The sequence below is a fragment of the Diabrotica undecimpunctata genome, chromosome 8 (genome assembly GCF_040954645.1).
Source record: "Diabrotica undecimpunctata isolate CICGRU chromosome 8, icDiaUnde3, whole genome shotgun sequence".
NCBI lineage: Eukaryota > Metazoa > Arthropoda > Insecta > Coleoptera > Chrysomelidae > Diabrotica > Diabrotica undecimpunctata.
Window position 1 is genome coordinate 94246659 of NC_092810.1, and position 16702 is coordinate 94263360.

The window sequence follows — 16702 nt, forward strand, 5'->3', positions numbered from 1 at the left end:
TTTGTTTAAAAAAAAAAATAATTTGAAGTCAAGTTCACAAAAATTTTATTATCGCTTTTGTAATATTAACCAAATATAATTCGCCGTTTCTTTTGCTTACTAAAATCATTAAACAAAACAGTTAATCGATATTAAACTAAAAATTGAAGGATTATAAACCTTTGTTTTCGCTCTAAAAAGATAGTAAGTGAGGTTATAAATACTTTGACAAACAAACACGTATTAGATAAAGTATTTCTTGTTGCAACTTCACAAAACACTAATTTCATATACTTACTTCAATATTGTATTACGTCATAAATCTAAATCCATTCATATTAGTATTAAACGGTTAAGTATTGGCTTATTTATTGGAAGAATCTTAAATAATTTTTTTATATATTATACAAGATATCGTTGTGTAATATTTAATTGATCACTTGTGAATAATTGCACAGTACATTAAAAATAAAACTTCTTGTGTGGTGATTTTTGCTTTATATAATTTTGTATTTCTTTATCAAGCACTACAGGTCACAGAACTCGCTTGAGTTAAGAGTCTGCATGTTCTAAGAAAAATAAGTAAAATTTCAAATTCAAAATACAGCACGTTTCTTTCTATACTTTAGATAAACAAACGAAATTTTCTTTTATCAATAATAGAAAAGATTCACTTTGCATAAAAAAAAAACAGTATCCTGTGAGATTTAGAGAATACAAGGTGAGTAGAATAAATGTTTGTCAAAATTTTTTTATATTTTCAGGCGTTCAATAAATTTTATTAAAAGCATTTCTAAATTTATCAATATTACAAATTAATCAACTTAAAAAAAAATTATTTTTATCTTCATAAAGCTAGCCGGTAAATAAGAGCAACTTGTAGTTTTCTTACATCACATTCACATATCATAACAATTTGGCGAGCCCAACGTGGGGCTGTGTCTTTGGACGGTGACAGGTAGTGCATTATAACAAAGTATTAACCAGTGGTGTACCTTAAAAAAAAAAATTTATTTACAACATTCAATAACATAATATACAGGGTGTGAAGAGTATAATTTGTGTAGATAATAAGTTTATTGAGTGAATTGAAATTAAATAAAAAAAAACATGGACAAAAGAAAGACTAGATCACATAAGAACGTAGAAGAAGAACAGAAAGTGACAGACAGAACCGAAGAACAAATTAAAGAGACTGAAGAAGTACAGGAGACGATGGAGGAGAAAAGACAGCCAGAAGAAGCACAAAATTAAACTCAAAATAAAAAGATTGAATTAATGGAACAAAATTTAAAGCTCGAACAACAAAATAACAAAAAAAAGTTCGAAGATGTTGACGAACAAATGGGAGTGTTGGCAGTACAGCTGGAACATCATATTGAGCAGAAGGAAGAGATATTTCGACGAGACATTAATGAACAGTGGAAAAAAAAGAAGATGAAATAGATGAAAATATGAATAAGACCAAAGAGATAATGGAGAAAGAAATTGGGAGAGTACAAGAGTCTCTTAAAGAAGTGACACAGAAGGAATTGGATGCAAGGCCGGTTGTACAAACGGTCGAAAGAGATTGTAAAATCTATTTTAGTGGAAGAATAAAACAGCAGCATCCAGTACCTTTCATGAAATTCCTTAGGCACAGATATGCATCTTACAGAAATTTCGAAGACTTTAAAGAATTCATCAGAAACCAGATGCCGGATGAGGCGTTACTATGGTTTTCGAACAAAGAAAATGAGTTGGGGATCTGGAAGACTTTGCGACCAAATTCAGTGAATATTTCTGGGGTCAAGCACAACAGCGTTCAATCAAAAACGAGCTGTTAAGTGGAAAATACAACCCAAATCGTAGCATGTCATACCACCGGTACGCCATGCAAATTTACAGCACAGCTCAATACTTAGACTGTGGTTTTAACGAAGAATACATTGTGGGTTGTATCGTGCAACACTTTGATCGGACATTGGAAGATATCATGATGTTATACAACTTTAAAGAAATAGACAAACTGTGTCAATTTTTGATGATGCATGAGCAACGAAACCCCATGTATCAAAACAATGACCAAGCAAATAATAATAATAATAACAACTTCAATGGGAACAATAACTACAGCAGAAACAATAATCAGAACGGCAATAATTTCAATAATCATCGTAATTTTAACAATAACTATAGACAAAATAATGGTAACAACAACTATAATAACTCGAACTTTAGGAATAATAATAATAACTACCGCAACCAAAATAATCAGAACTTTAATCGCCAAAACTATAATCGTAACCATCAAACTAACAACAATAACTATGGAAATAATGGACGGTATCAAAACGGTAATTACAATAATCAAAACAACGGAAATTTTAACAGAAATAATTACAATAATAACAACAGAAACTTTAACTCCAATGGCAATATGAATCACACATTTTCAAACAGTGCCATTCAACAGAATCAGACAAACAATTCACAACAACAGTCAAATCAAAACTACACAAACAATCGAAACCATAACACTAGAAGTCTAGAAGATATAAATAGAAATAACCAAAAAAGACAAGTGAATTTTCTAAGTCACCATCAATCATACACCGACGTCAGTCAACAATAGTCACCAATTGAAACACTCAACACATCATCACAATCACAACCCTTTGACACACAATACACAACAGATTCACAATCACCCAATTTTCAATAAAGCACCTGCTAAATGCGGCCGTATGTCACTATGAGCATCCAAGGGAGTTCATAAAATTTGGGGAAGAAAAGAAAAATCAAAATTTGCAAGGGTTAATTTTAATTCAGGGTAAATTCTTTCAAAAACAAGTTAAAATTTTAATAGACACGGGTTCTGAAGTTTCACTAATTGACAATAAAGTTATTAATGAATTAAATTTTCAAAAATATTGTTATTCAATTCCAAAGGTTAATCTAGTGGGTGCAAACAACAAAAAACTATATGAAGCAAAGAAGGGAATAATGGGAAAAGTATTATTTGATACAACCGAATATAGTATGCAATTCATAATAGTAGAAAACATAAGACATGATATTTTGATTGGGACAGACGAAATGGACAGAAATGGAATGGTCATCGATTATGTAAACAAAACTTTACAAATTCAAGAAGAAGTACTGAAATTTGGAAATACAGAAGACGAGGAATCAAAACAAGAGGAATTAAAGATAAAGGAAATTAACAATATTCAAAATCATACAAACTACAATTTTATAAATAATGAACCAGAAGAAAGTAAAATGGAATTGGAAGAAAATTTAGTATGTGCAGAAGAATGGAAAGAAGATGTAGGAAGATTGTTGCAAAAATATGATGGTTTGATAAAATCCGAAAACCGAGTGGCTGAAAAGTACATGCATAAAATTGAGGTAAAAGGAATAGAAAATTTTAAATCGAAAACATATCCAATTCCTTATAAATACCGGAAAGAAGTTTCAAAGGAGATAGAGAAGATGTTACAAAACGGAATAATTGAAAACAGCAATTCAAAGTACATAAACCCTATAGTGGTAGTGAAGAAGAGCAATGGTGAGTTAAGATTATGCCTCGATGCCAGGAACATTAACAAATATTCAACACCACAATATGAAGCAGCACAAAGTGTAGATGCAATCTTTGGAAAAATAACTAAATCAAATTATTTTACAAAAATTGACCTGAAGCATAGCTTTTGGTTGATACCATTGCATAAAGATAGTAGGGATTTTACAGCCTTTTCGATAGATGGGGTAATATATAGATTTAAAGTAGTTCCATACGGTTTGCAAAGTGCATGTTCAGCTCTTGTACGTGCTTTACATCAAATTTTGGATCAATACGAAGACTTTATTATACACTACATTGACGATATTCTCATTTATTCTCACACATCACACGAACATTTAACACACATAAATATTTTGTTGAATGCATTGAATAAAGCAGGATTAAAAATTAACTTAAGCAAATGCCAGTTTTATCAACAAGAGGTCACGTATTTAGGATATAAATTAGACAGAAGTGGTATTTCTATGGACGAAGAAAGAATTGAGAAAATAATGAACTATCCAGCACCGAAAAATTTGAAAAATTTACGAGGATTTATAGGCCTAATCAACTACTTTAAAGGATTAATTCCATACTTGAGTGAGAAAGAATTACCATTAATTCAACTATTGAAGAAGGATCAAAAATGGAAATGGAAAGAAGAACAAAACCAGGCTTTTCAAAATTTAAAGGACATACTTCGGACTAATCTAAGAATTTATCACCCCAGGTACGATTTGCCATTCATTCTACAGACAGATGCTTCCATGCACAAATTTGCAGGAGTGTTGTTACAAGTCCAGGACAATGAAGAAGTTCCTATTTCATTTGTGTCACGTGTAACCAGAAATTACGAGAAGAGGTATAGTGTCACCGAATTGGAATTTGCTAGCATACTATTTTGTGTAACAAAACTTCGGTATTATTTATTAGGATCAAAATTTTATATTGAAACTGACCATTTATCGTTAATAAATATCATGAATATCAAATTGCTTAATAATAGAATACATCGTGGGACTTTACTACTTCAAGAATATAACTTTGAAATTAGACATATAAAAGGAAGAGATAATGTCATTGCAGATGCCTTGACAAGGAACGAAGAGGAAGGAACAAGAGAAGAGAGAAAAATTCAAATCGGATTAAATATATTAAAAGAACAGGAGGGAATGTACTCAAAACAAGCCATTAGAGAAGATCAGCAAAATTTAACACAGAAAGAAAAGGAAAGATGTATACTGAAAGATCAAATTTACATTAAAAGAATTGGAGAGCAAGAGTTATATTACATCAGCAAAAATTTAGCTGAAGAAATACTGAAAGATTTACATGAAAAGAATGGACACGCGGGTAGTAAGAAAATATGGCTAATGTTTCGAGAAAACTATATCACCAAGAAGGATACAAGCATAATCAAAAACTTGAATAGAAGATGTCATACTTGTCAAAGACAAAAATCGAAGAATTTTTCAAATTGGAATACTCCCAAAAATATAATAGCACAAGAGCCCTTAGATATAATAGCTATAGATTTTTTGAGTGACTTGATACAAACGGAAGGAAATGGACATAAACATATCATGGTAATCGTAGATTTATTTTCAAAATTCATCAAACTTTATTCCAGTAAAAATACAAAAGTCAACACTATCATAAATAATTTAAACAATTATTTTGAAGAAATAGGAAAACCTAAACAATACATACTGGATAATGCCACATATTTCCAAAACAACCGATTCATAAATTTTATGACAAGAAATGGAACCAAATTAAGTTTTACAAGCATCAGACATCCTCAATCAAATCCTTCGGAAAGATATATTCAAGAAGTGATAAAATTTTTAAGAATATCAATAGAAAACAAACACACTGTATGGGATCAACATTTATTAAGGATAGAACAATACATAAATCAGTTACCAAACACTGTGACTAATGAAATACCACTATTACTAATGAAAAGGATAAGACCAGAAAGACCTTGGATTATAGAAATAGAACCTGAATATGACCAAATTTGTCAAGATGTAAAACTAAGAATCATCAACAATGGAGAGAAATATTTGAAAAGACAAAACAAAAGGAAGATAAGAACAAACCGAAAATTTCAAAAAGGAGAACTAGTATTAATTAGAGCACATAGGGTAAGCAATTATAGAGATAACATTTGTAACAAACTTTTACCACCATTGGAGGGACCTTATGAAGTTGAAACAGAAGATGGAGAAAATAGTTATTTATTGAAATATCCTGAGAGTGGGTATCTTAGAGGAGTTTTTAACATAAAAGACATTTACAAATATGAACAATAAGTGAAGAAATAAGAAGACATTATTAATTTTAAGTTATATTTATAAAATGAAACAATTAATTTTTTATATTAAGTAAAGGACATGAATGGGATACAGAAGATGGAATAATAATAATAGTAATGCGGCTATTTATGAAATATAAAATATGATGAAATATGAATTATTGCGGATATTATGATTATGAATATGATATATAATATAATATGAATTATGATGAATTATGAAAGATTATAATGATATAATTATGCAGTATAATAATAAAACTTGGAATGGAATTACAGAAGAAGGATTGGAGAGGAAAATTTTGAAACGAAGATGGCAGAACTCTAAGAAACCAAGGAAGAAAAACAACTATAAAATGGATTCAAAAGTAGAATATAAACTCAACCCTCAACGAAAACTTATTAAAAATAACCGAATGATAATAAAGTCACATTCAAACTAGCTTACACTCTAACCACAAAATTCAGCTCACACGTGCTTAAATAAAACTTAAACTCTATATTTTTTTGTATATATTCAAAATAAAACATGCATTAATAAAATAAACTAAATCGACCTAAGCTTACACATGCAAAATTAAAAGAACAAAACTAATTATTATTTTTTTTTAAGAGAGCATTCAAACTATCTGCAGCATAATTGTATACCATATATATGCAACTGAATCAAAAATTTAATTGTTTTCAACCATCACACATTCATAAAATCACTGAAACATACACTTGTGTCGACGTTCAGAGAAACAATCACACAACTTGCAAAAACCAGTCAAAGAAAAATGAATATTTGATATTTGCCAAGAAACTTGTCAAATATGAAATATTAATTTTTGGAGAATTGTTATGAAATTAAAGCTCCTAAACAGTTTTTTTTTTATATGAATAGTATGAACATAAAACAAAATGACAATATTGAATATACCACATATATATTTAACTCAAACAATTGTATTATTGTTGTTAATTTAATAGTTGAAACTAGATTCAACAATAAGAAAGAAACTAAAAGCAAAAATAAGCAGAATTTACAGACATGTAACAAACCAATAACGACTATATTGTATCACCAGATTTAATTAATGTTTTCAAAATAATTTTATTATTATTATAATTAAAACCAGTTGGTTTATTATAAACAAATTTAGCATAATAGAAATAAGATTCTTTTAATACGTGAGTTATTATAGCCACTGAGTTATAGTTGGTTGATAAACACTTTTCAATAAAAAAAATATATATATATATAAAAAATTAAACCAAAAACAATTGTTGATCATGAAATTGATTATGATTTAAACTTAAGTTATTGTTCGTTATATATATTATATTATTTATGTAAGAGATACTTACAGAATAAGCCAATATAGCCACAACATAAAGATACAAAAAGCAAATATCAAACCACTTCGGATCGAGTGGAAATTAAAACCATAAATTTGTATTTATTAATTAATTTCACTTTTAATAATAATCCAAATTCTAATATATACAAGTCAATAGAATCTTCAACAGTCCTAAAACAGATAAAATATTTAAGTCATTTATTCACAGAGTAAGAAGTTTCAATTTATTAGTAAACATACAGTTAACATGGATAGAGCTCGGAAAATAAAACGTGTTAGTAGGTGAAATAGGATATAGCTCATAAATAAGAATTCAGAATGATATAATCTTTAATGGACAGGTAATCTGAAGACAATTCTCAGTGATTCAATATCAAAAGTGCTTTCAGATAGCTTTAAAATTAAATAAAAGCAACTAATTCATGTTAAAATTGGTGTATGTCAAATTTGTTAGTAAAAATTTTAATATTTAAATTATCGTTTGTTGTAGAAATTATATGTCAAAAGAAAGCTTAAATTCTCTAGTATTTGTTTCAATTCATTTCAAAAGTCAATATAGTTCTCAAGATTTAACAATTTATTAAAATTTAAAATATTTTTTATTTTAATCATAAATGTCAAAAATATACAAAAATCCTGTCAGATCTTTAAAAACATTGTCAAAATGCTTGGAGATCTGGTAAGCAATGAAAAATAAAAGATAGAAAATCAATAGTTACGAAGAAGTCCAGAAAATTTTTTATTTTTCAGCAAGCACAATTTTTCAAAAGTATTTTAAAACCTTAAAAAAGGTCCTGAATTATAACAAAGTATATTCAAATTACCTTGCCGATAAGAAACCATCGTTTCTGATTAAATTTTAGCAAAGCCTGCAGATTAACAGTATATTTTCCAATAAGGGAATTGTTAGTAGTCATCATAAAGAGGTCAACAGCTACCAGAAAGGTGAGTTTTTCCACTCATTTGAATTCTCGCTGAATAAAGAGACCGTTTGGTGTTTATTTTTGACTGAAGATCATTTAAAATTCATTTTGGGTACTTATAAATATTTCTCAACCATTGGAGAGATAATTCTGATAGTTTTGCGGCCCTAATCCATTAGAAGACGTCACTGAAAGATGCAATCTTTGTTATTGAAGATTTCCATAGAATTTTAGAGAAGGGATTATCTGAAAGACGAAAGTGAACTTTAATAAAGTTAAACGCAAGTTTTGAAATTTCTTTAGAAATAATCTTACCTTTTTAAACAGCCTATATCATTCTAAATCATCTTTGTTTAAAAAAATAATAATTTGAAGTCAAGTTCACAAAAATTTTATTATCGCTTTTGTAATATTAACCAAATATAATTCGCCGTTTCTTTTGCTTACTAAAATCATTAAAGAAAACAGTTAATCGATATTAAACTAAAAATTGAAGGATTATAAACCTTTGTTTTCGCTCTAAAAAGATAGTAAGTGAGGTTATAAATACTTTGACAAACAAACACGTATTAGATCAAGTATTTCTTGTTGCAACTTCACAAAACACTAATTTCATATACTTACTTCAATATTGTATTACGTCATAAATCTAAATCCATTCATATTAGTATTAAACGGTTAAGTATTGGCTTATTTATTGGAAGAATCTTAAATAATTTTTTTATATATTATACAAGATATCGTTGTGTAATATTTAATTGATCACTTGTGAATAATTGCACAGTACATTAAAAATAAAACTTCTTGTGTGGTGATTTTTGCTTTATATAATTTTGTATTTCTTTATCAAGCACTACAGGTCACAGAACTCGCTTGAGTTAAGAGTCTGCATGTTCTAAGAAAAATAAGTAAAATTTCAAATTCAAAATACAGCACGTTTCTTTCTATACTTTAGATAAACAAACGAAATTTTCTTTTATCAATAATAGAAAAGATTCACTTTGCATAAAAAAAAACAGTATCCTGTGAGATTTAGAGAATACAAGGTGAGTAGAATAAATGTTTGTCAAATTTTTTTTATATTTTCAGGCGTTCAATAAATTTTATTAAAAGCATTTCTAAATTTATCAATATTACAAATTAATCAACTTAAAAAAAAATATTTTTATCTTCATAAAGCTAGCCGGTAAATAAGAGCAACTTGTAGTTTTCTTACATCACATTCACATATCATAACAATATATATACATATATATATATATATATATATATATATATATATATATATATATATATATATATATATATATATATATATAAAAATATAAAGATTCCTTAGGATTTGAAGCCAAGATATTCTTCTTCTCCCTGGTCTTCTCTTTTCAAATACGTTGCCTTGAATAATGAGTTGCAATAAGCCATATCTGTGTTCATTTTTCATAACATGGATAAGATATTCTCGTTTGCACTCTTAGATTGTGTTAGTGATCTCGCATTCCCTGCCCATTCTACGTAGGATTCTTAATATTAGTCACACGATCCAACCATAAAATTCGTAAAATGCTCGTGTAGCACCACATCTCGAAGGCCTTGAGCTTTCCTAAAGAAGCTTTAGAGAGCGTCCATGCCTCTACACCGTATAGTAATATAGAAAATACATAGCATCTGATGATAGAGATTTTGGTGCTCAGTGGTAAATCGTGACTTCTAAAAAGAGACTTCATCTTTACGAACGCTGATCTTGCTTTTGCTATGAATTGTTTTATTTCAGTAGATTAATGCTATAGAATGTTTATGTTAGTATCAAGATAAGTGTAGTTGTTTACCCTGTTAATTGGCTGTTGATTTATCAAAAGATATATCTGATATGCGCGACATTATTGCTTCTAAATCATTTAGGTTATCTGGAAAAACTACTGCGTCGTCAGCATATCTAATGTTGTTTAGACGCAATCCGTTAAGACGCCTTCCTGTAGTTGTTCCAGTGCTTGCTCGAACATACGCTCCGAGTATATGTTAAATACCACTGGAGAGAGAATGAATCCTTCTCTCACTTTTCTATCTGTGGAGATTGTCTCTGTCAACTGGTCATCCACTTTAATGTTGGCAGTTTGGTTGTGATCTAACATATATAAATATATATATATATATATATATATATATATATATATACATATATATATATATATATATATACATATATATATATATATATATATATATATATATATATATATATATATATTGCAAGTCTCTATCATCCAATCCCACTGTAGTCTCCGCATGTTTTTGAATTTAATTCTTTGGGTTTAGTTACGAAGGTCAACTTTAACCAGCTTTGGGAAATAATGCCAGTATATTTATATATATATATATATATATATATATATATATATATATATATATATATATATACATATATATATATATACATATATATATATATATATATATATATATATATATATATATATATATATATTTTGTTAAATATAGTCGTTATCCATTTTACTCCTTGTTTGTCCATAAGTTTCAATAATTATGTATAAAATTTGTCAGGCCCTACAGTTTTATCATCTTTAGTTTTTCTAATAGCTGCCGTGACTTTTTCAATGGTAATTGGCTGTCCTGTTTGGCATTCTATGTCTTCCATGGCAATCTGCCTTTCATTTGCAAGTGTTACTTTCACATATTTCTTTCAAGTGTCTAGTCTCGCTTTCACACTTAGTAGTGGATTACCTTGGTTGTCTGAAAAAGCATCCAACTCTTCTAGGCTTGTCTAAGCCTGCAGCTTCTTTTAAAAGCTAACCAAGCATTTTTTGTAATTTCTGACATTATGCTCTTGAAATAATTATCTTTAAGAAGAGGCCGAATCTCTGGACCATTAAAAACACCGGCTATTAATTTTTAAAATGACAGGGTAGAAAATGCCATTATTAGATACTTGAAACAGTCTTCTTTAGTTGGTGAAGCTTTACCGAATTATCTCGTTAGATCAGATCAGGTTTTAAATCTTGCCAGCGAATTTGGCTGTACCCAATGTTTCTCACAAGCTTTGCTGTCTCACATACCCAAAATACAGGGATAATGTGTATATCCACGTTACTCTACAAGGGGAAGGCAGATTATTTTCAGGACGACACAGATGATAGGGAGAGAAGGGTTTGGAAAAGTATCGTTGAATAAGTTAGCTACTTCACTATAAGATTTTTTCATGTGATATTGCAAAAATTTTAAAAGTATATATACTTATGTTTTAATATAGAACTAGAAACGTAAAAAATCAGTTATAGCGCTTAGAAAGTGAAATTTAATACATAAGCGCAATGTCGTTATTTTTTCGGAAAAGGTTACGGATTGATAGCCTAAGGCCAAAGATCCACGAAAATCCAAACGACTATATTTTGCTAAGAAAGTTGTTTAACATTGGAGAAGTTGTTCCCTATGTTCATCATATCCCACATTTATTTTATTAAATAAACAGTAAGTGCTATGTCCAAAGTGTATGAAAACTAACTACCAAACTAACCAGATGCAAATCTCTTTCAACTGTCATGAGAACGTCTTTCTAGAAAAATATTTATTCGAAAAAATTGTCTATAAACTTTCAGGACGTTATTTTTACTATTCAAATAGATTCAGCAATATTCCATATTATTGCAAAACCAAATTAAAATTATTTTCTATTATATATTATATCTGTTAGCAATAAAAAAATGATAACACTTTTTCGACCAGATTCCACCATTTTTAGCATGAATAGACTAAAATTTAATAAGAAACGCAAAACGAGTATCCAAATCCCAACAGAAGCCCATATAAATACATTTTATCAACTACATAATCGAATTTAGATCAATTTAATTACAATTTCCTTGTTTCAGCCGGTCGAAGCTCAGAAAGCACAATGAGATGGCCAGTGACATCTACACCATTAGTGATCCTATTGACTTTCGGATGCTATACGCGATTAGCCGCCGGAGTCCATCTGGGATTGAGACATCCTGAGGACGAAGACGAATCATTCTTGGATAGAAATTCAGTGGGAGGTAAATGTAATTTGTAGTTGACTTTTAAAATAGAATTCGAGATTTACCGACTTTTTTGTTTCTTTCTCTTAGTTTTTAAAACTAGAAATTTGTGGGCTCCTGTGTAAATTATTAGATAGTTCCTATTTACGTCAGCAAACTTACAAAGATAACAGTTTTAAATCTTCACATATATTTATGTACAATACCTATGTACAATTATAACTGTATTGTTTAAAGTAATGATAACTGCACCACAGGTATTCTTTAAGTGTCCGTTCTATTATTAAAATTGAACAATATTGTGACAAATTGATCCTTATCATATAGGATTCTTAGTATGTAGTAAATATGTATACAATGATCATTTTTATATTTTTTAGTCCGGAATCTTTTCCTCTCATGATAATACTTCCAATTTCATTATTCTTTCCCCGCATGATGAGATATCAAAGTTTGCATCTTCCTCTTTGAGAAACATAGTTTATATATATATATATATATATATATACATATATATATATATATATATATATATATATATATATATATATATATATATATATATATATGGTATCTATTTTAAGTATTTTAATACTTCTTAGAAGTTGTTTGTGTGAGTGTGAATAAATTCGGGCAAAGTTGGTCATGAAGTTCCTGTGTGTAAAATGTGTCAGTATTATATAAAAAAAAAGTAGAAGACGATACATTCTTAAAACTGTTCATAAGCGAATTATAATAATGATTTTGTATATCTTAATATAAAAACACGTTGATAAATACAACTAACGAGTTAATAACCATAAATTAAATAATAACGAAACAACTTAAAATAATATATCATCATCATCATCATCATCACGTAGCGCTACAACCCTGGGTGGGTCTTGGCTGACTGTACAACTTTTTTCCAATTTGTTCGGCCTTCCATCAACCTAGGGTCAAATGGAATGTTCATTTTCCGGAGATCTGCTAGGATGTTATCTCTCCATCGCATTCTGGGACGTCCGAGTGGTCTTTTGCCTGTGGAAATCTCTTCCCATACCAGTTTTACAAGTCTATCGTTATGCAGTCTGTGCACGTGGCCTGCCCATCTTAGTCGCTGTGATTTAATTTCTTGGACAATATCGGCGTCATTGTAGAGTGCTTTTAATTCGATATTGGTTCTGATCTTATACTGGTTTGTGGTGATGCCATGGCGAGGTCCGAAAATTTTTCTAAGTATTTTTCGTTCAAAGCGTCTGAGCTTTTCTTCGTTTGCTTTGGTCATGGTCCACGTTTCGCATCCGTATGTTATTACATGTCTGACGATGGATTTATAGAGTTTGATCTTTGAACTTCTTGTAAGATTTTTTGATTTTATGAGCTTATCCAGTGCGAATAGACAGCGGTTTTCAGATTGGATTCTGTCTTTTATTTCTTCAGTAACATCGTTGTCAGCTGTGATTACGGCCCCCATATACTTAAAACGTTGTACTCTTTCAAAATTGAAGGTGTTGATCGTCACATTTTGTCCTATTCTGTCTCTTCGTGTCGTTCTATTTATACACATATATTTCGTCTTCTCTTCATTAATCTTCAGCCCTCCTTCACTTGTTGCTCCTTCCACCTTGTTGAAGATGTCTTTCGTGGATAGGATGGAGTCTCCAACGAGATCTATGTCATCTGCATATGCGAGTAATAGCTTGGGACCTTGAACCGATAGCAATTCTGTTTTTATTTCGGCCGACCTCATGGCTTTCTCTAATATAAGGTTAAAAAGTAGTGGAGATAACGCGTCACCCTGTTTGAGTCCACTGTTGATTTCAAAGCTGCCAGACAGTTTATTATTTACACGTACTTTAGATATTCCACCCTTCTTACAGACTTTGGTCATCCGAATGAGTTTCTTTGGTATTGAGAGCTCCGCCATGGCATTCCATACTTGGCTTCTTTCTACGCTATCATATGCCTGTCGAAAGTCTATGAAAAGACTAACAATAATATATTATTACTTAAAATTTGAAAACAATTAAAGAAAATACACAAGAAAAATGACTTTCCTGTAGTTGGCTTTTTAAAATAAATATCAAAATTTTTTGTTTTAAAATCCTTTATAAAAGGTATATTAATACAAAAGGGCTATTTCGGGCTATATCACATCACAAACCGTTTTGGAAATGATTACTACATTATCAGTGTTTATCTTAAAATAAGTATTACCACTTTACTTAGAGCAAACGTGAAAGCTAAATTTTGACTGGGATTTATAAAAAAATGCATTTGAACGCTCACTTTAGTTTTATATTTTTGAAGTCATAAATATCTGAGTAAAAAACTTTTAAATATTGGTAAATTAATTTTAAGTTACATTGCTGATAATATTTAAGGATGTTTAAATTATAGACGAATTCACTTCATAGAAACGTAGGCCTACAACACTGGGGTTGATGGCCCTTAGAAAAAGTTAGTGAAGTTGAAATTTTGATCATTTGCTATCAACAAGTCCTCAAAGACACTTTGTCTAAACAAGACACTTTGTCTATACGGGCCCGAAAGGATTGTTTTATATTATTATGACTTTTATAAAGAATTTTTTAAATAAAATTTTTAAAGAAAATAGTTAAAAAAAACTGTACAATTTACGGATTACAAATTACAACTGGGGCGGCTCTAAGTCTAACACTCGCATAAGTATGATTATTGTTATAATGTACGCCGAGTTGAACATTTATGTACACTTGGCTTTAGGTTTTGGCTGGATGCTGGATGGTGGATGCACAAGGCCATAACTAATTAAGAAAGAAGCATAGCTTTGGGTTATTTTTTGTTCTATATTCTTGTAACACGTGACTTATGGCTCGCTAATACTTAACAGAAGCTGAATTAGAAGAACAGTTTGCTAATGTTTTCGAGAACTCTGATGTTAATAAGTTTTTGGATAACTTGGACATAAGCGATAAATGGATGACTCTGATGCTGACCCATATTATGACGCTTCCACTAATGGAGAAAGTTCTGACTCCTATGGTTCTTCTAGCGATAAAGGTGCTCTTGGGCCATCAACAAAACGTTCCCGAAAAAATTGTAGTCAACAAAGTGGTGCCATAATCAATGATTCTCCATTTCATAACCCTCCTATTAATAAACAGACTAACATTGTTCCACTTAACAAACCTTTTTCCAATAATTATCTCGTCAATAATCCTTCAGTTCTTCCTTGCGCCAATAATCCTCGCATCGTATCAAATTTATTATAGACAGACCCGGTAAGAAACCATAAACAATTTAGTTTTGCTGGACAAGCAGGCGTGGACCCAACTGTGAGTGAAATGTTGGCTATGACTCACCAACTGTTTCTATCAGAGGACATAATAAACGATATGGTTCACGAAACAAATTTATATGCCACTCAAACTTTACTGAATGCAGATGCTGGCCTCCGGTCACGGCTTTATAAGTGATTTCCAATAGACCAAAATAAATTCATTGACCTAAATAGTTGGATGATAATGGTCAAAGTTTCAAAGTTAGCTGATAACTGGAGCAAGCATAAGCTATTTTGACTTCCTACTCTAAAATCAATAATGTCCAGAAACCGTTTTGATATCTTGTTGTGATTCTGGCATTTTGCTGACAACGATCAACTTGTACCAGTCAATTACCTCTGTAGAATTAATATTCTTTTTAAAAAATTTGTGGGAAATTTTGAACTTTGGGGACTCAAGATAAATATGTGCAAGACCGAATACTTATGTATTGGACCCGAGGTTGCAGATTTGAACTTAAGTTTAGAAGAAGAGACTATTAAGGCTTTTAAGTATTTAGGGTCAATGATTAGACGAGATGGTGCTTGTATGAAAGATATAGAAATGAAAATAGCACGGGGAAAACAAGCCACAAGAGCACTTCATGGAGTAATATGGAACAACACTCTAACCAAAGAAAACAAAAAGAGGATCTTTCAAAGCATAGTGATGAATATTACCCTATATGGAGCGGAAGTATCACAATGACCCAACAACCAATGCCAATGTAAGTCAATGACAACAACAATACGAAATAAAATAAGAACAGTTGAACTGGACTTTATGAGAAAATGTCTATAAATCACAAGAGCGGATAGAATAAGAACAGAGGAAATATGGAACAGAATGGAAGTAAAATGCTCAATTACAAAAAAGTTGAAAACAGAGCCCTGCAGTGGTACGGACATGTACAAAGACTGCCAGAGCATAGGTGGCCGAAAAGAATATTAAACTGAGACCCGCCGGGAAGAAGACGGAGAGAAAGACCTACTACAAGATAAAAAACATACGTCGGAAATGTTATGATAGATAGAGACCTCAGAGAAGGTGACTGGGAGAATAGAGTGCTGTGGAGGACGAAAACGGCGAACTCATAATGGGAAAAGCCGAAGTAGAAGAAGAAGAAGAAATTTTTTTCCAATTTCCAACGCAATTACACCTAAAGAGAAGATATGCATTAACAAGAGCGGATAGAATAAGAACGGAGGAAATATGGAACAGAATGGAAGTAAAATGCTCAATTACAAAAAAGTTGGAAACAGAGCCCTGCAG

At 30.4% G+C, this 16702-nt stretch overlaps 1 protein-coding gene across 1 annotated transcript in view; it reads left to right on the top strand.

Moving 5' to 3' along the window:
• The window catches only part of LOC140447772 (uncharacterized), a 297421-nt gene that overhangs the window by 167447 nt on the left and 113272 nt on the right, over positions 1 to 16702 (top strand). Inside the window, exon 2 of the mRNA XM_072540627.1 lies at positions 12000 to 12164. Coding sequence (XP_072396728.1) covers positions 12023 to 12164 — 142 coding nt within the window. The 5' untranslated portion in view covers positions 12000 to 12022. The remainder of the gene's footprint in view (positions 1 to 11999; positions 12165 to 16702) is intronic.